This window comes from Haliotis rufescens, unplaced genomic scaffold, assembly GCF_023055435.1.
Source record: "Haliotis rufescens isolate VD_foot unplaced genomic scaffold, xgHalRufe1.0.p SCAF_4, whole genome shotgun sequence".
Taxonomy (NCBI): domain Eukaryota; kingdom Metazoa; phylum Mollusca; class Gastropoda; order Lepetellida; family Haliotidae; genus Haliotis; species Haliotis rufescens.
Genome location: NW_025964112.1, coordinates 34,294,847 through 34,315,807, shown reverse-complemented (window position 1 = coordinate 34,315,807; position 20,961 = coordinate 34,294,847). Strand labels below are relative to the sequence as shown.

Sequence of the window (20,961 nt, the reverse complement as noted above, 5' to 3'; positions counted from 1 at the left end):
ACCTAATTATCTGAAGAATGGACACCTTCTGTTCAGAGTGTGACAAGTAATCTGTTTTCAATAACAGAACATAGTCGACTACATCGTACTTTAGGTTTTAGGTGAATGTCGTGTGAAAATAGGAACGGGGGACTCCCTTTTATTTACATCATTTCCGAGGAAAGGAATCAAATACAAACAACATGAAATTAATACCCATAACTTCAAAAAAAGTGCATCCTGTTTTCTTGCGGCATGTGAAATATGATGCTTCATGTTATCATCAGTGTTAAATGGACATATCATCTAATCAGTCTAACCACAGCCAGATGTTGTTTGTCCGGCATGCAATTCTTGGAAACAAAATTTGATACTGGTCGCAATAAGATATAATGAACCTCTACCATTCCAGATACACAACTCGAACAGCAACCACTGGGACAGGTGAGATTTCCTTGTGTAGAAATTTTCTGGTTTGGGTGTATTACATCGGTGGCATTTAAAGTTTATAGTTTCAGTATTTGCAAGTGTTGTCAGGAACCCATGTTGTTAATAATGATTGTGACATGTTGTAGAAAACTAAGCATACTTGGGCTGAGCTAAATATTTAAATGTGAGTGACTGTGTGTCTTTTCTGAGAGTATTTTCTAGCAAGGTGCTTATCAGGTGTATTTCTTCTCTTTCCAAACTAGTGGAATGAAGACGGGCAAACGAAAAGGCAATTACGACCACGTGTGGACGATATATCTAGCCTCTAGCCAGTAGTACTGTTTTTAGATACAGGTCAATGTTCTGTTACCTTTACAAACCTCCTTTATGTTTCAGAAAAGAACATCCCCAGGATGTACTTACAATGTCTCCTTGTACTATTATGTGGTGAGTAGAATGGATGCATGATATTGTAGAATGGATGCATGATATTGTATTATCAAATGATTTAAGAGTGCAGTTGAAAATTGTCATGGTAAAATGTTAATGACATCTTATACTGAACTTCTCGGTGACAACTTAAAAGGTGTTTGCATGCACTTGCTTAAATAGAAGCAGACCCTGCACTTCCATGTCCAGATAGCCCAAGCAATAGTTACTGCCATCACTTATTTCCAGTGTGTATAATGTGTTATATGGATATGGACATTTGAACATTACGCGATTCTGATTGGTCAATCAGAGCTTATCAAATAACAATAAACGTCCTCTGATAGAACAGCCGATTTGACGGCTGCACCAGCGAGGAAGCTAATATTTTTAAAATAGTCTTTTTCAGGCATTTTAAAATAATAATATGTACAATCAGAGACCTCATACTGAGGGACAGGCCTCAGCAGTCGATTATCATTGTCGTGCCCTTGAGTGTAATTGATACATGGGGAGGCCTTCTTTTTTTCTCCTGACAGCGGTTAAGATGCACGACACATGCGCAGATGCTCTGACCTGAAACCTTGCTTAGTCTTGTAAACAACCTTACCCAATGTTTGAATGTCGAGAGTGAATTCCCTTCGTTAATCCCCACATGCTGAGATTACGCAGATATTGTGAGTATTAAGTGCGGTAAAAAAAGTACATCTTTCAGCTTAAAGGCAACGAACAGAAGCTAACAAACTTGGTCAATGAAGGTGTGTAATTTACGACAAAACATCACTAGACATGATGATTTACCATTTCAGTTGTATTTCCTGTTCTGCTGTTTTCTATGCAATATTAATTTGTATTTGTCTTGTCTTGTCTTGTAAACTAAGCCGGAGAAAGCAATAAGCTGGACACACATTTCCTCCCATATCTACCGGTGACTTGGTTATAAATCATTTAGATTATTGAATTTTCTGTCCCTTTTGACACTGATGTGATTGACAAGATTTAGGGAAACCATGGTATAAATATGCAGACCTCGCTTTCGAAATGTGACGCTTGAATCCCAAAGTACCAAGTTGTCCGATTCCCCATTGTTCTCTGTGCCTTAGGTTTTGTACCTCCCAATCTGTTGACTGACATTGGGAGAGTACCCAGTTTTGCTACCAGGAATACAGCCTTTCTGACAATCTGGGTAATGCAGAAGGCTGCAGTGTTGGGGAGTCTTCACATTCTCCAAAACGTTCCGGGTGGGTTTGAATAGGCAGCGCTTCCTGGGAGAAGTCCCATTCGCTGTCTGGGCTGCTTGTACAGGGGGTAATGGCCCTGAGCTGATGATGAGCCTAACCAGCCTGACTGTGCCAGGATCATCCAAACCCTCTTTGCTGCAGTTTATATTTTAATCTGTACATAATAATAATGATGTAACATATCTTATAAAGATAACACTTTCTTAGGAAAGTACAAATTCTCGTATGTTTGGGTGTTCAGTTCCATCCAGGTTTCGAACCCACACTGCCAGAGTGTGGCACCGAATCGCCAGCACACAAAATCAGTGTTCTAACCCACTTAGTCACCGAGGCTTCCACAAAATGAATGTCCGACAACTGGTAGCCTAGATCACGTACTTTGTGTACCCCTCTGACAATTGAAGCTCTACCAGTACCATAATATTGTGTGTAGTTTTACTAACGTTCTGAAAATATTTGCACATTTTTATCTGAACATTTTTAGCTGTTTTACAATATACTGTTCCCCCAAATGTCTGACCATAGCACAATATTGGTGTAACCACTGCATCAAAAATCGTGAAAAGATCAGTACAGTCAATATTACCTGCTCATTTTTGATATCCGTATACTGCCATAAGGGCTCTATGTGCTTGTGATGCAAGAAAGGATCGCGCTTCAGTCCAAATAGTCTGGGTGTAAATACTAAACCTTAATATCTATAAAATGACACCACCTAAAGCTTCTGATCATGGAGATACCAGTCGCAGTGGTCCACTGTTAAAACACTAGAACCTTTGTCTTTTTAACATTTACCTTCATACCAGTTAATTTACAACTTTCCAAACTAACACTCTGTTTTCTAACTAAAATGTGGTGTCAGCAACCACAGAAACATCATCAGACCATGTCGACCATATTCTTGTCACCATACTAATATGTTGATACACTCGTGAAGATCCGGGTTAGAATAGGTCTTCAGCAACCCATGCTTGCCGTAAAAGGCGACCATGCTTGTCGTAAGAGGCGACTGACGGGATCGGGTGGTCAGGCTCGCTGACTTGGTTTGATGCATGTCATCGTATCCTTATTGCGTGGATCGATGCTCATGATATTAATCACTGGATTGTCTGGTCCACACTCGACTATTTACAGACCGCCAATGGCTGGAATATTGCTGAATGCGGCGTAAAACAACAAACAAATCCTATAATTGAACAACCTGGATGAAATGGTGTTCGTATATGAAAATAAAATTGTTAGTGGTTACTGAAATTTGAAATATTGTAGGACGTTCTGGGAAATTAATTGTTGTCTGAGAAATTGAATTAAATTAAAGACATCAATTCCCTTGTTTGCAAATTTCAAAATTAAGAAAATGCAGTCTTTGTCTGATTTAGTGGTTTCTGTTTCTGGTTTGGCCAAATGTTTCAAAGCGATATCAAGATCTAAACCCTCTAGTCGATATTGTGGGCTCTTGCTGTTTGTAGACACACCCATCAGTTGCTGGAGTCTGAAACAGAGTATAGTCATGCACTTTACTTTGTGCCGTCCTAATGGTTCATGAAGGAGAGACAACAAATCGTCCAACTGAATGATATCATTTGGCCTTCGTCAATACATTGAAGTTGGCAGTTCGTTGGCTAGACAGACTGTCAACGTCTTTTATTTTGTCATATCATCAACCTAACATTGCATTTACACAGCAGTCGAATCCAATGTTTTTCTCTGGACAATCTTTAAGATCGACTTCATTTAAGGCGATTAGATGGATGGTATATTTTCTCTTATATCCCAACTTTCATGCAAATGATGGAGTGATTTTCAGAACTGAAATGTTGGTTGATACAATTGGAAACATTTCTGTTGATGCTCGGTCTATGCAGGCTGACTCGAGTTGACAGTTTCACTATCTCGGCCCAAACAGTTTATATTTTGTTCATTCAACAATATTTTGGTAAATGCTACACCCAACTAAATAACGAAATAAATTATGCCATGACAAAAAGAAATAAAGTAAATCTTCCGATTGACCCCATCAAGTGAGAACTTGGTTTCATATTTTAATGGAGTAATTTCTAGCGGAAAATGGAGAAATTGTGAATATCTCTGATGCCGCCATTTTCTTTAGGTACTGTGCACAATAGGACAATGGAATATTGTACGATTCCTTTCGTTTATTTACACACAATGTTCATGTATGCATATATTTATTAGTGATAAATGTCTTTTAATAAGAAAACCCCCAAACTAACATAAGTCAACGTTAACAAAGCGCTGAACAGCTAAAGAAATTGTTTATGCATAAGTACTTGTTCATCACACCAACATATAAATGACACTCAAAGAGGTTAGTGGTATATGCACTTCTGACTTAATGTCCATGACCTTCAATTTCAGCATGCTTGATTATTGCTATGTGGAAACATGGTGATGTATGTTATACATGTGCAAGGAAGTAGAACTTCCTTTAACATAGGGATCACATTTCTTATCAGTCACATTTTTGTGTGATGTTGACGTAGTCATTGAATACAGTGAATAACACGTGAATGACGTCTTATTTCAGGAATAGATATATGCATCAGCTGCGGCGATGGAGGCGGAGGAGCAGGTAAAATTACTTTCTCATCTTGGCACAAAACTGTATGCACTATGTATCCACCAGCTAACATCAATCTATATTTTCAGTTCATGGCGGTCACTGACCCATAACACAATTTTGACAAGCAACTGTTGTATGTGTGACAGCTGTAATGTATATAAAGTTCACAAGTTCTGATATTATTCGACATTATATTGCCATATCAAAACCCATAATAATAAATAATGATGTACCGGTGCTTTAATCGTAGCATTATTAATACTAGACATACGAGTGGTGAAGCAGTATTTATTATATATTTCTATCTTTTTTTTCCTTTTCAGTTTATCACAATTATCCCCTCCAAAACAGTATGGAATCATTAACTATAAATGTAAAGATCAATCTGAAGAAGAAAGATCTGTTTTGAAAAATGACTGCCAGAGATAGTACGGTTTCGGAACAAAAACTCACCAATTCACCCGAAACATTACACTATGACCGTGCAATTCCACCAGAGCGAGGGGACCTGTCTTGATTTTGGAACGTCGTCAAATCACTCTTAGCCATTTGTATTGTTGATTTTCAGTATCCACAATAACACGTAAGCTCTCTACTCGTTCTTTCATGCAGTGTATTGTGATCAGATTGGGAATGCTTTGTCTACAGGGCTATTGACACAGTTCAAACTGGTAGAACTTAGCGAGAAGTACCCAATATGTTCAATGTGACTGTGATTTGCAGATTTTGGAACATGTTTCTGCAGACACAACATGTTAACGATCGGCCTCGCACAGGGCTCCTGAGGTCAACAAGTGCAGGAACGATTAATCAGAAACACCAGTTAAGAAATCGACCGTCACAGTTCAAGTGAGAGGCCAGACGTTTAGAAATCGTCTGCGTGCTCAGCGTCCACGTGTTGTACCATCGTTAACTAATCGACACATTCTTACTAGACGCCACTGGTTCATCGCCGACGGTAATCCCGAGGCAAGGTTGTTAACTGACAAGAAAAGTCAATTTTTCACCTGATATTTCGTGGCGTCCTTTCTATGCCCCTCCGTTTGACCAATCAGATTCCACCTCTCACATTACTTGCATTTGCTTCAAACAAAATGGCAGCACCCAGCCAAGACGATCTGATCGATAATCAAGATCTATATTGTAACAAAACGGGTCCTTGCCTCGCGAAATGTATCAAATCATTTGATAAAAATATGAAAAGATTTGGAAAATATCTGTCGACGCCTGTTGACGGTACACATGTTTTGCAAATCCTGCAATCAATTGAAATGTGCACATTGAATTCCATGTTGTTTTCGAACCAGGTGTCTATTTCCTTCCTCGATTTTGATTAGACTATGCATATACTTATAGTCCAGCCAAAACGTAACCCCGGAATTAAAAGGCAAGTGCCCACCGTGTACGTATCGTTACTCAAGAAGCAAAAGGTCACCAGAATGCAATGGTCAGCCATGAGTCCTGACCATTATTTGTTGTCTCTGGTCATTGATTCGGACCATGTCTCGCCGTAGACATACGAATGTGTGACCACCAAGGCATGGTTCATCTCAGACACCCCTATATATCGTCTTTTTTCACGCTTACAATACACCGCCAGCGTGTTCTGTTCATTGCCAGGTTACAGCTATAGTCCTTTCCCCCTATTTTGTTTTGGAGAGAACATATACAAATGTGTCATGTACGTCATGAGAAACAATTCGACAATCTGCATATTGTTATTGGTTTTCATATTTTACTGCGCTGACTTTTGAATCATTACTGACGCAGTGTAATATGTGAAAGTAGTTTGGGTTGAAAATCCATGACAGTTTCCTGTAGCCAAACCATTTGACATGAAAATGTCAAAACAATACTTTAGAAGATGCCCTGACAAGTGAATTTATTCGCACGCTTCGTGTTTTCGACTCGAATGCTTGAAAATGCGTTAGACGGGGGACATGCTATCCCTGGAGATAAAGAGGATGCAGTCTTGTGCATAATAACGAAAACAACCCAATTTTTCCTATTTATAATCCATTTACCCACATGAAATAAGTCGAAACTGAAATAGAATACTGAAAATAAACTGCTTTCATGAACTGTCGCCTGTTATAAAATGTGCTGCCGCTTGACTATATTCAATAAACAAGATATTAAAAACTCGCAACATCGCTTGGCTTATTCAATGACATTGAGTGTAGAGATGACAGGTCGCCCAAAGCTAGGAGCTTAAGCACACTCGATGACTGCTGACGTTATTGGGCATAGTTTTGCCGGTGCACCTGGCAACAAGATATCACATATGACGTCAGAGGAAATTGTGACGTGTTTGAAAAAGTCTGTGGCACTAAAGGTAGGTCAAAATTCGCACGGAAGATGAATCATAAAGATATATTAAGAAGCGTTAGTATAATATGATAATAGCTTCCATTCATGGTCTCTACATCGATTCAAGATCCATGTGCAATCTTTCAAGCAATTCTTCTGAAGTGGGTAAATGGTTTTTAAAAAATAAAATGGAAATTATCAAATGTAATGAGGGTGGAATAGGTGCTGTCCTGCCGTCATGTTTTGCTTCGGGAGTATTACTCAAAGACCGTTCAATAAATCTGGAACAAACATTGCATCGTTCTTGGCATGAAATTGTACCCTTTCTATTTAGGAATAATAGAAACATATTTGTTCAGTTTCCATGACAACAATTTAAATCAATCAGGTTAGGGTTTGTTTCCAGAGCATAACCCAAATATGGTTCAATTTTGGTGCCCAAACTTTGCCCAGCTATCAGGCTAGACAGAGACCATACACTGATATATTTTCCCAGATCTAGCATTGAACTAGTACGTTTTTCACTTTAGGAATTTTTAAAAGTTATTTCCAGTGCTTTTAAGGAATTTTCCAAGGCCTCAAACTTTATTGAAAATTAAGTAACTGTAACACAATTTGTTTATGTGATTTAGTTTTAACACAGAAGTTGCTGCCTATTTTAGTGACCAACTGGACATATAATACTAGTTTCATCACTTCCAAGTTAGTTCCATGGAACATTCTGGCACGAAGAATGTGTTTTCTGAAACTGGAAGTTAGGTAATCCAAACTAGGTGGACTCATATGTTTGTCACAAGAGTAAACAGAACCATGGAGTTTTCATGAAAAGTTTCAAATGCAGAAAGAAGTGATTTCAAAACCCAGAGGCGACATGTTACAAACTGGCAGTGCTGACAACTTTGTTATAATCTGAGCTAGAATCCTGGGGACCTCTGGTTTAAAATTCTTATGCAGCATGAATGTCTTTTCCAAACATTCTAGTGAGATTATACAAACTGGAAGTACTTATATGTTTTCTAAAAAAGTGCTTCAACAATTACACTTTCTGATTTAACATAACATAAGAAAGCATGTTTTCAGAAACAGGAAATGATTTAATACGACTAATTAATAAATGTCTGAATGCTAAGTAAGCAAAAGCCATGAAGAATTTTGGTTCAGTGCTTTAGGTTATATATTTCATTCTTGGTGTAGCCAATTGAAAGCCCATCTAAATGGACCTCCTTGTATGTCAAACTGGATAATTCAATTCAGAGAAGTATCACCTTTGTAAAGTTAATTGCAGCCTTTTTCCTTTTTAATTTTTTTTTGATGTGTCAGGAATATGAATATTTTGACTGTCTTTATTTGCTTGTGAATGTAAAGTATGAACACAATTTAGGATGGCAGCTCACATGGAAGTGTGTGATTTTATTTAGAAGATAAGGTTCCAGTAATTCTGAAGTGAACATGTTGGTCCAGGATTCTGGTCTTTCTGCACTTCAGATTATGGCCCACTCCCTTCTGCACTACAGATTATGGTCCATGTCCTTCTGCACTATAAATAATGGTCCATACTCTTCTGTAGTACAGATTATGATCCATGTCCTTCTGCACTATAGATAATGGTCCATACTCTTCTGTACTACAGATTATGATCCACATCCTTCTGCACTTCAGATTATGGTCCATGCCGTTCTGCACTATAGATTATGGCCCATGCCCTTCTGCACTATAGATTATGGTCCATGCCCTTCTGCACTACAGATTATGGTCCACTCACTTCTGCACTTCAGATTATGGTCCATGCCCTTCTGGACATAGATTATGGTCAATGCCCTCCTGCACTACAGATTATGGTCCACTCACTTCTGCACTTCAGATTATGGTCCACACCCCTCTGCACTACAGATTATGGTCCATGCCCTCCTGCACTACAGATTATGGTCAACACCCTTCTGCACTACCGATTATGGTCCATACCCTACTGCACTACATATTACCGTCCATGCCATTCTGCACTACATATTATGGTCCATGTCGTTCTGCACTACAGATTATGGTCCATGTCCTTCTGCACTACAGATGATGGTCCATGTCCTTCTGCACTACATATTACCGTCCATGCCATTCTGCACTACATATTATGGTCCATGTCGTTCTGCACTACAGATTACGGTACATGCCGTTTTGCACTACAGATTATGGTCCATGTCCTTCTGCACTACATACTAGCGTCCATGCCATTCTGCACTACATATTATGGTCCATGTCGTTCTGCACTACAGATTATGGTCCATGCCCTTCTGCACTACAGGCTATGGTCCATGCCCTCCTTGATTTTCAGGCTACCATTTGGACAATCAATTTCTGTGTCATGGTGCATAAATAATAGATACATTTTAAGTTATATTTCCCAATGTATGAAATTATTAAAATGGGCATTCAACCTCATGTGCAAATAGTGCATAATGGATGAAGAAAGGTATAAGCACTTCTGGTCTGATGATGTCAAACCCAGTTTGGGAGTACATCTGCAATTCCACGTGTGACTCTTTGAGTAGCCCTATACTGATGTCATGAGAATGGTCGTTAGTTGCCACCAAGGAAATATATTTAAATGATGTTACCAGTGCCTTGCAAAACACTTATTGACGTAAAGTCAAACACTGTTGTGTCAAAGTTATAGGGACCTACTTAAAAAACTTCAAGTTATCCGAAAATAATAACTAAAGAAGGAGTACACAGGGACCAAGCTTTCATTTTGAGACAACCGTTCGTTTGACACATCAAAGTTCAACACAATGGTGTTTGACTGTATTGTGATCTTGACCTTATTATAACATCTTTAGGTTTAACAAGAATGCTGCATGATTGTGCAAAAAAAATAATCAAGCCACAAGGCTCTGTAGCATTCCTGAATTGTTTTAGATTTCAATTGGTAAAAAAACAATGTTGAAATTAGTAACCAGCTCCTGCATAATAGATATCTTTACAGCATACATTAAACTATGCACTGATAATGGAATAATTTACTTGGAAGAGGGAAGAACGTAGGTTTAAAACTTGTGAAAATATGTGAAAATACTGATCGGGAATATGCAACAGAAACTTGTTAATTTCATAAAGATACATGACGAAATACCTGATGCAGTGGTAAATGTAATATAAATATATAAATGCACTTGTTAAACCCAGATCATTACTATTATCTTATTTGAAATGCGAATTATTGATGTGTAAATGGATATTCTAGTCCTATAATATTTTGTACCCTGTTGTAATGTTAGATCAAGTTCTTTCTTAGTTCATTGGTATATAACAGCATTTTGAGAGAAGATGTAAAATATGTTGGTGAAAATGGCCTCTGTCTACACATTTACACCAACAATAAAATCTTTTTCAGCCACAAATGAACCACCTTCCATAAAATGCCCAACTATTAAAGGCAATTGGGTTGCTGACAAAAGAAAGACGACAACTTCAGTACACTGGTCTACACCTACAGTCAGTGACCCCAATGATTCAAGCTTGACGTGAGTACCGTATATCGATGTTCTCAACGCGATCCACCTATAAGGCAACCAGCCTGTAAAAGCCGGAAACAGCAACCAGCTGTACACACGTTTTCTCCCAATCTACCGATGATTCGCTTGAAAAAACACCCAATACAATCTGTGTTAGCACATTTGACTATTGTTAAATCTGTAACATTTGTAACATTTGTTACATTTGAATACTTTCTATATGGCAATCTACACTTATCAGAAGGATGCACAATGTACGTGATCTGGACTACCAGTTGTCATTCCTTTGGAAGGCTCGGTGATCGCTGACTGTGTGTGGTGGCGAATTGGTGGCTCACTCTGAGGGTGTGGGTTCGAATCCCAAGTGGTACTCAACCGCAAAGTACTACAAATTGTACTTTTCTAAGAAAGCGTTATCCCAGATATAACATTTGTTACATTTGACCACTTTCTAAATGACATTGTGTATTCAAATATTTGTGACAGTGGGGGAACTAGTGGTTACAATTAATTATTATATAGTAACATGAAATAGTTTCAGAACACATTTCTTACTTAAGGAAATGAACATTGATATTTTCTTGTGAGGTGTAATTAAAGCAGCTTTAAATTTAAGTCACTGACCAATGTTAACGTTGTAGACAAGAAAGAGTGGATTTGTGCTCATGCGATCAGCATTTGGTATGTCAGGGCCAGACTCAATTTTAATATATACAGGCTGATGATATATTACTTGAATATTTCTGATTGTTTACTTGACCTTGCAGAGCTGTGCTGAAGAGTGGCAAGGGGTCAGGATCCAAGTTTGGACGTGGAAGCCATTCTGTTTCATACACAGTGACGGACAGTGGAGGCCTATCTGCTTACTGTATGATGAATTTTTATGTGGAGGGTACGGAGAGTCTTCACTTATAGTGTAATCAAGAGAGGACAGTGGAGGCCTATCTGCTAACTGTATGATGAATTTTTATTTGGAGGGTACGGAGAGTTTTCACTTGTAGTGTAATCAAGGGAGGACAGTGGAGGCCTATCTGCTTACTGTATGATGACTATTTATATTGAGGATACGGAGAGTCTTCAATTATAGTGTAGTCAAGGGAGAATAGACTAGTTAGCTAGGATAGGGATGAGAACTAAATTTAGATGGCTCCAGACACATTTGTATATTTGAGCTTATTGAACACTGCTAATTATGAGGTCACCAGACATTACACGGCCTGAATCTCTATGAAGATGTATTGGGCCATAATATAACTTGGATTTTGTTCATGTTAAAGACCTGTAAAGGTTAGGTTAACCTTTTTTAAAATTTGTCTTCATTTCGTGAACATGTTTAAGCATCACCGTCTTTGAAACCAACCGAATCAGAGAGCTGATTATTGGGTTTGATATGTAGAACTACAGTGGTGGTCATGGCATTAGGAAAAAATACTTGATGAAATCAACTTTAGGAAACAATTTGAGTATGAAATTGAGAACATATGTATAAAAAGGCATAGGTTATGTTCAAAGCCAGCCAGGTGTCTCTGTATTTATACTTTCCAGGGATACAGGTGTCCCAGTTGTCTGATGCACTACAATTTGCTTAAGATGATCCACCACGTTATAACTGAAATACAAAACAACTCAACTCACTCTCTACAATTTCGAACATATAAACAAAATGGATAAAGAACATTTGCTAGCCCAGGTGAAGTATCTCAGAGATGGGTAAAATCTTTTTTTAGAAATGAGCTATATACCTCCATTCGTGAGAAACATATTTATGAAGTAAAGGGAAAACTACCTATTCCAGCCATGGATTATCAAATGACACATACTAAGCTTGATTCCCAAGGCAGTAATGCTGTGGCCATCATAGACTGTATTTAATACATATCTAGTTGAATGCTTCAGAAGAAAAAACTTCATTTGGAAAACAACAAAAACAGTGTATGGCATGAGCAACGGTCCATGCCATGTTATTGTCAGGATTCTTTTTTTCCTGCAAAGTTTATGACAAAGAATACCTAAAATTCATAGAAATGATTTGTCCTTTCTATGGTGCTGTTGAATTTCAAATATAGGAACAATAAGAGTCTCCAATTTATAGTACTTTTTGTTGTTGAAAACCTTAAATTTAAATCAGTGTAATTAAAGTACTCATTGATTTGAATATTTTCAGTGAAAGAATGCCGTCCACCTCATCATATACGGAATGGGGATGTTAATTGTGATCTTTATCCCTACGTCTATGGTGCAACGTGTTCATTCGGATGTGAAGAGGGTTACAAATTGGTTGGGGCATCTCAAATCGACTGCTTGGTAAGCGAGAAATGGAGCTCTGACATACCTAAGTGTCAAGGTAGGTACACCGAAAGAACAATTTATAGGACTAAAATAGCTACAGCTGTGCACCACAGAATTCCTTTGAACACCATACATCTATTAGTTCATAGCCACAAATTTCCCATATTTTGGCTGTCATCACATGTAATCCTTATGCTTTTCATATGACATCCTTTTCAATGTTAGCTATTCCCATTTAGTCTTTATGATAACCCTATGCCATTTCGTTCCTGTCACACTGAATATATCTTCAGAGAGTTTAGCCCACACTGTAATATGTAAGGTTTTCCATTTAAATAGACACTTTATGGTACATATGTAGTACTTATGTGGTTTTTCTTCAGAGAGGATAATCACATAAGTAGATTGTTTGTTGAGCATATTGTGGAGATGGACTCTTCTAAGTCTCTTTGATGCAAGCCTTGGATACTCACTCGGCCAACGTGTTACAGGTGCAGGGATTTATTATGCAAACTAGGTTCAAGATGTGCCCTCTGCACCCCTACATCATTTCAAGATTAATGAATGCCTGGAAGTCTGCCACATGATCAACATCGACAAGGAAGATTTAAAGGTGCAGGTGTCATGCTCCGGGGTGGGAAAGCCTGCCGCCTCCATGTCTAATCCAGGTGTCATGCTCTGGCGTGCGAAAGCCTGCTGCCACCATGTCTAACCCAGACTTGAAGGTGAAGGTGTCATCCTCTGGGGTTTGAAAGCCAGCCGCCACCGTGTCTAACCCAGACTTGAAGGTGAAGATGTCTTGCTCTGGGGTTTGAATGCCTGCCGCCACGTTGTCAAATGCAGGTGTCAAGCTCGGGGCTGGGAAAGCCTGCCGCCACTGTGTCTAACCCAGGTGTAAAGCTCTGGAATAGGAAAGCCTGCCACCACCGTGTCTAACTCAGACTTGAAGGTGAAGGTGTATTGCTCTGGGGTGGGAAACCTGCTGCCTCCAAGTCTAACTCAGACTTGAAGGTGAAGGTGTCATGCTCTGGGGTTGGAAAGCCTGCCGCCACCATATCTAACCCACACTTGAAGGTGAAGGTGTCATGCTCTTGGGTTGGAAAGCCTGCCGCCACTGTGTCTAACCCAGACTTGAAGGTGAAGTTGTCATGCTCTGGGGTTGGAAAGCCTGCCGCCACCATGTCTAACCCAGACTTGAAGGTGAAGGTGTCTTGCTCTGGGCTGGGAAACCTGCCGCCACCGTGTCCACCCCAGACTTGAAGGTAAAGGTGTCATGCTCTGGGGTTTGAAAGCCTGTCGCAACCGTGTCAAATCATGGTCTCAAGCTCTGGAGTAGGAAAGCCTGCCGCCAACGTGTCTAACCCAGACTTGAAGGTGAAGGTGTCTTGCTCTGGGGTGGGAAAGCCTGTCGCCACTGTGTCTAACCCAGACTTGAAGGTGAAGGTGTCATGCTCTGGGGTTGGAAAGCCTGCCGTCACCATGTCTAACTCAGACTTGAAGGTGAAGGTGTCTTGCTCTGGGGTGGGAAACCTGCCGCCTCCAAGTCTAACTCAGACTCGAAGGTGAAGGTGTCATGCTCTGGGGTGGGAAACCTGCCGCCTCCAAGTCTATCCCCGACTGGAAGGTAAAGGTGTCTTGCTCTTGGGTTTGAAAGCCTACCGCCACCGTGTCTAACCCAGACTTGAAGGTGAAGGTGTCATGCTCTCGGGTTGGAAAGCCTGCCGCCACCATATCTATCCCAGACTTGAAGGTGAAGATGTCTTGCTCTCGGGTTTGAAAGTCTGCCGCCACCGTGTCTAACCAAGACTTGAAGGTGAAGGTGTCATCCTCTGGGGTTTGAAAGCCTGCCGCCACCATGTCTAACCCAGACTTGAAGGTGAAGGTGTCTTGCTCTGGGGTTGGAAAGTCTGCCGCCACCGTGTCAAATCCAAGTGTCAAACTCTGGAGTAGGAAAGCCTGCCGCCACCATGTCTAACCCAGACTTGAAGGTGAAGGTGTCATGCTCTGGGGTGGGAAAGCCTGCCGCCACCGTGTCTTACCCAGACTTGAAGGTGAAGGTGTCATGCTCTGGGGTGGGAAAGCCTACCGCCACCACGTCTAACCCAGACTTGAAGGTGAAGGTGTCTTGCTCTGGGGTGGGAAACCTGCCGCCTCCAAGTCTAACTCAGACTCGAAGGTGAAGGTGTCATGCTCTGGGGTGGGAAACCTGCCGCCTCCAAGTCTATCCCCGACTGGAAGGTAAAGGTGTCTTGCTCTTGGGTTTGAAAGCCTACCGCCACCGTGTCTAACCCAGACTTGAAGGTGAAGGTGTCATGCTCTCGGGTTGGAAAGCCTGCCGCCACCATATCTATCCCAGACTTGAAGGTGAAGATGTCTTGCTCTCGGGTTTGAAAGTCTGCCGCCACCGTGTCTAACCAAGACTTGAAGGTGAAGGTGTCATCCTCTGGGGTTTGAAAGCCTGCCGCCACCATGTCTAACCCAGACTTGAAGGTGAAGGTGTCTTGCTCTGGGGTTGGAAAGTCTGCCGCCACCGTGTCAAATCCAAGTGTCAAACTCTGGAGTAGGAAAGCCTGCCGCCACCATGTCTAACCCAGACTTGAAGGTGAAGGTGTCATGCTCTGGGGTGGGAAAGCCTGCCGCCACCGTGTCTTACCCAGACTTGAAGGTGAAGGTGTCATGCTCTGGGGTGGGAAAGCCTACCGCCACCACGTCTAACCCAGACTTGAAGGTGAAGGTGTCTTGCTCTGGGCTGGGAAACATGCCGCCACCGTGTCCACCCCAGACTTGAAGGTGAAGGTGTCATGCTCTGGGGTTTGAAAGCCTGTCGCAACCGTGTCAAATCCAGGTGTCAAGCTCTGGAGTAGGAAAGCCAGCCGCCACTGTGTCGTACCCAGACTTGAAGGTGAAGGTGTCTTGCTCTTGGGTTGGAAAGCCTGCAGCCACCATGTCTAACCCAGACTTGAAGGTGAAGGTGTCATGCTCTGGGGTTGGAAAGCCTGCCGTCACCATGTCAAATCCAAGTGTCATGCTCTGGAGTAGGAAAGCCTGCCTCCACTGTGTCTAACCCAGACTTGAAGGTGAAGGTGTCATGCTCTGGGGTTGGAAAGCCTGCCGTCACCATGTCAAATCCAGGTGTCAAGCTCAGGAGTAGAAAGCCTGCCGCCACTGTGTCTAACCCAGGTGTCAAGCTCTGGAGTAGGAAAGCCTGCCGCCACCGTGTCTAACTCAGACTTGAAGGTAAAGGTGTCATGCTCTGGGGTTGGAAAGCCTGCCGTCACCATGTCAAATCCAGGTGTCAAGCTCAGGAGTAGAAAGCCTGCCACCACTGTGTCTAACCCAGGTGTCAAGCTCTGGAGTAGGAAAGCCTGCCGCCACTGTGTCTAACCCAGACTTGAAGGTGAAGGTGTCTTGCTCTTGAGTTGGAAAGCCTGCCGCCACCATGTCTAACCCAGACTTGAAGGTGAAGGTGTCATGCTCTGGGGTGAGAAAGCCTACCGCCACCACGTCTAACCAGGACTTGAAGGTGAAGGTGTCTTGCTCTGGGCTGGGAAACATGCCGCCACCGTGTCAACCCCAGACTTGAAGGTAAAGGTGTCATGCTCTGGGGTTGGAAAGCCTGCCGTCACCATGTCAAATCCAGGTGTCAAGCTCTGGAATGGGAAAGCCTGCCGCCAGCGTGTCTAACTCAGACTTGAAGGTGAAGGTGTCTTGCTTTGGGGTGGGAAACCTGCCGCCTCCAAGTCTAACTCAGACTTGAAGGTGAAGGTGTCATGCTCTGGGGTTGGAAAGCCTGCCGTCACCGTGTCAAATCCAAATGTCAAGCTCTGGAGTAGGAAAGCCTGCCGCCACTGTGTCTAACCCAGGTGTCAAGCTCTGGAATAGGAAAGCCTGCCCCACTGTGTCTAACCCAGACTTGAAGGTGAAGGTGTCTTGCTCTGGGGTTGGAAAGCCTGCCGCCACTGTGTCTAACCCAGACTTGAAGGTGCAGGTGTCATGCTCTGGGATGGGAAAGCCTGCCGCCACCGTGTCTAACCCAGACTTGAAGGTGAAGGTATCATGCTATGGTATTATGAATAAATTTAGTTGGATGCCACAAATTGGTAAAATATTGTATGAGACTCATGGGTCGCCATTCTCTCAACAGCCCTCCACTGATGATGACTAAGTTCAAGGATACATACTGTCAACAGGCAAATGGTGAATTTCGGAGCATACATCGTTTGGTTTGCGGCAGGGGTACATCACATGTTTTTTTGGACTCGATACACCATTCGAGATGAAATTGGTTTACTCTCGAATATCTGAGCCCGTTCAGAAAGCCAATACCTCTCAGCCAATCACATAACTTGAATTCTTTAACAAGGAACTTCACTTGGTATTGGACGAGGCTCGTTGGGAAACCAAAGGAAGCTTTCAGGTTTCCACTGTAAACATGGTGGTAAAGACTCATAAGTGACTCACCGAGTCTTTCAGAGCGCCTCACGATTCACCTTCAAGGAGACATGTCACATCTGGACGAGATTCGTTTGGTGCCCCGGTTTGGAAGGAGGAGCACGCCTCTACCCTACTTGACATTATGCCAACAACGACCTCACTACGACCAACCGCTGGTTTATCAAAGTTGTGAGGACAGGGTATTTCAACCAACGTCCAGCACTTGCAAAACACTCTAGTCAGTTAATTATATCTGGCATACGGAATCTACTAGTCAAAGGGGTGATTCATGCACTGGGACGTTCAGACACCTCCATGGAATGTTATTTACCAGTCTCCCTAGTGCTGAAAAATATTATGTCAGACATGTGCATGATAATCGATTAGAAGTTCCTCATCAAATATTATCCTGTAGGTCCGCCGAAGTTTCAGTTCGAATCGATCAAAAATCGCAGAACTCATGGGTTAATCAGCTTCAATTTCTTCATGTCCCATCCAAGTCCATCCAAGTTGTCCCAGTATTTCCGCCTATTCCCTTTGATAACCTCCTCGATTTGCACATCTACATCTAGTCAGGCTTTCATCGAACATCGACGACTTTCTCTCTGCAGTTCAGAATCCAGCTCAAATTTTATAAAAATAACAGTTTTCTGATACAGTTGCTGTCTTACCTGGGATTCCTGGTTCATCCCACCGAGTCAAAGACCGAGGTCTGAGGAAGGTTGAGGACACAGAAGGCGTCAAATCCCAACTTGACCAAAGTGTTTTCCCAGACTTTTTCCTCTACACTTGGAAGAACCAGAACTACAAGATCACCTTCTGTGCCAGCCCAGATCGCACATACTTTACAGCAGCATCCACAATCTTCACCTGCACGCTTTGAACTTCACACTTCACAATCGAAGTCTCTACTACTAGAGGATATCAAAACCCCACACACTTTCTCAAAATGGGATTTATCCAACATCCTGTCGGCCTTAATGGAAGCACGACAATATACACTTTTCGAGGAAGACAGCTTTCCTTCTAGCCGTAGTTACTGCGGCCATGACTACTGATAGGACATAAACACCATTCCATTTGAGCATTGTGGATCATCCCGACAGACTCCTATTCACAGTTAGAATACTCCAACAGCATCTGAAATGCCTAGAAGACACATACAATGACTGTTCTTCTCCTGTAAGTCAAAATTCGATAAAAGACTTCACAAAGGCTAATATTGCAGGATGGCTAAAGACAACTATAGCCGATAACTACTGCCATGCACAAGGTTTGAGAACTGCACGGCTCATGAAATACCAGCTAAGCATCATGAAACTCAGTCTCTGTCAGACAAGTCGTATCAAGCTGTCAGTGGAAACCCCACAATACCTCTACTTGCATGATATCCAACCTGATCTTGAGGGGTATATTCACTGGGACCGTCAGTAGAAGCACAGGTTTTTGTTTCTCAGGTCATTTGTGTATGAAGATTCCAACAACTACAACCTTAGAAGGTAAGTTAGCCTTTTGATTATTTGTGGCCAGGGTGTGACAGATCTTAGGTTAATGGCTGGACTCATATTATAACATCTTGAGGGGCTGTATGGTTCAAGGGAATGACACCATATTGGAGTCTCCTCAAAGCTAGATATGATGTCAGATAACTGGAAGTGACGTCATCAAAGGAAGTGACCTAAGTAAAACCGGAAGTGGCATCATTGGAACTGGAAGAGATCACCCACATAAATAGTTGTAACGTCATGAGAGAGGAAGTGATGTCACATGACCATGATGTGGCGGCATAATACCAAAAGTGACGTCATAAAAATGCCAATGTAACGGTACTTTCAGAGGAAGAATCAAGTATTGTGCTTTTTTGTTATTGTTTCTGTATGTATATTTCATTGCTGTCAGGTGTTCAGGGCTATAAGAAGCTACATCCCACCTTTCCCTTTGGTTAATTCTGGCTATGATGAAAAAAGAGAAGGGTATTCCAAGGAATCATTATCACTGTGTATAATTCTACCTCAACCTCAATTGCATCAGTGGTCTTTCCACCCTTCTCCCCAATTTATCTGCATCTACGTGATGTTGGTTATGTGAAAGAAAGAAATGTCATTTTCCCGCCCCAGGCACGCTAGTGGCACTGGTAGTGGGATTAGGTTTTCCTAAAGGCTAATTGGGAGTAGCTGACAGTGAAGAGGACATCTGTTGAAAATATATATGATTTTATAGTGTGATGACAGCGCTGTACCTAAGGTTAGACCTCAAACTATTTTTCTTTCTGAATATCTGCCAAAACTTCTGCAGCTTAAAACAACAAAAGGGTCCAGTGCATACCTAATCCCTTGCTTCTACAAATGTATGTAATTTCTTATTGTATTTTTATCAATCTCTACATATTATTAAATCATGTTTTGTTTCAAAAGATAGTAGATACACATTACTGCTAGAACTTCTAAATGACTCTCAAAGATGAAACGAAAACCTGTTTGATCACGTGTGACTGTTGATTCATATGTGAGTTTCACCCACTTCTCCTCAAGTCCAGTCTTCTGGGCTGTTAGGTGTAGAAGTTCTGGCATGCAGATGATGTCGTTTAGACTCCATGGTCTGTTTGGACTAACCTACTGAAAACATGGCCAACATTCAGAGAACTCTAGCTCCTAAACTGTTTAAATATTGTTTTGATAACCATATTTTAATATAATTTATGCTCAACTATGAGAACACTGTGTGAGTCCTGAAATGTGTTCCCTGAGCCTTTTGAACAAGCACCTTGGTCTTTCGAGACTCGGGTAGAGACATTCATATCCGGGGCAAGTATATAATTCATATAGGACCAACTCGATCACATCAACCACCTAGATATTACAAGCCCATGTTGATGCCACTATTATGAACAGACATAGACCTTATCAAGATAAGAGTTATGTCTTTTCTATCTGTTCGTTTCTTGAACAAAGAGCTACCAAAACACACAAACGTACAATGCACAGGATAACATAAAACACATATTTCCCAGACGGAGAAACTATTAGTAAGTAAATATTTAGTTAATTTCATAATGTTTCTTCCATGTCGCCGTGGCAGAAGACTATTTCGGTGCAGACTTTGTGGGTTCGAATCCCGCTGGCAGCATGTTTTTCATGAAATTGTTCTATTATCAAGAGATAAAAAAAAAAGCTCTGTCACTGCCAAATGGTGTTTTATATCTTTTTTAAAAAAACCCTGTTTGATGACTGACCTACTCTGTTTTATTTTTAGCAACTGAATGTACAGAACTAACACTACCAAAGCATGGCAAGAGCTTCCGCTGTACCAATGGGAAGATTTTTAAGAGCATTTGTTGGTTGACTTGTGATGAGGAGAATGGCTATGCACCGGTCAGGGGACAATGGACAATGTGTACCAAAGACAAAACATGGACAACATATGACATGATGTGTGAAGGTGAGACATTCATTACATTAAAATACAGGTTCTTGATTCCCATAACTAGTTTCGTCTTCGACTATTGTACCCACTCGCCAATCAGGTCTACCATATGTCTAGCATCTATAACAGTGTTTACGTGTGAGCAGAGGTTTGACTTTCCAATCTTCCAGAGGCAAGAGCGTCCACCAGCCTACTTTTCAAAGTCTAGTGGAAACTTGTCTTTGATACAGGCTAGTGAACAGTCTTGCCTTGGGAAGATGGCATTTCCACTATTTGAGTATGTTGAGACATCAATCAGGACCACACAGAAGTTTGACATCATATGCCTTGATACACT

General features: G+C 41.4%; 1 protein-coding gene across 1 annotated transcript in view; it reads left to right on the top strand.

Moving 5' to 3' along the window:
* Positions 1-356: 356 nt before the first annotated feature.
* Positions 357-20,961, top strand: part of LOC124149874 — an 89,535-nt gene continuing 68,930 nt past the window's right edge. Inside the window, exons 1-7 of the mRNA XM_046521705.2 lie at positions 357-423; positions 805-855; positions 4,627-4,671; positions 10,358-10,487; positions 11,246-11,370; positions 12,643-12,822; positions 20,454-20,639. Coding sequence (XP_046377661.2) covers positions 372-423; positions 805-855; positions 4,627-4,671; positions 10,358-10,487; positions 11,246-11,370; positions 12,643-12,822; positions 20,454-20,639 — 769 coding nt within the window. The 5' untranslated portion in view covers positions 357-371. The remainder of the gene's footprint in view (positions 424-804; positions 856-4,626; positions 4,672-10,357; positions 10,488-11,245; positions 11,371-12,642; positions 12,823-20,453; positions 20,640-20,961) is intronic.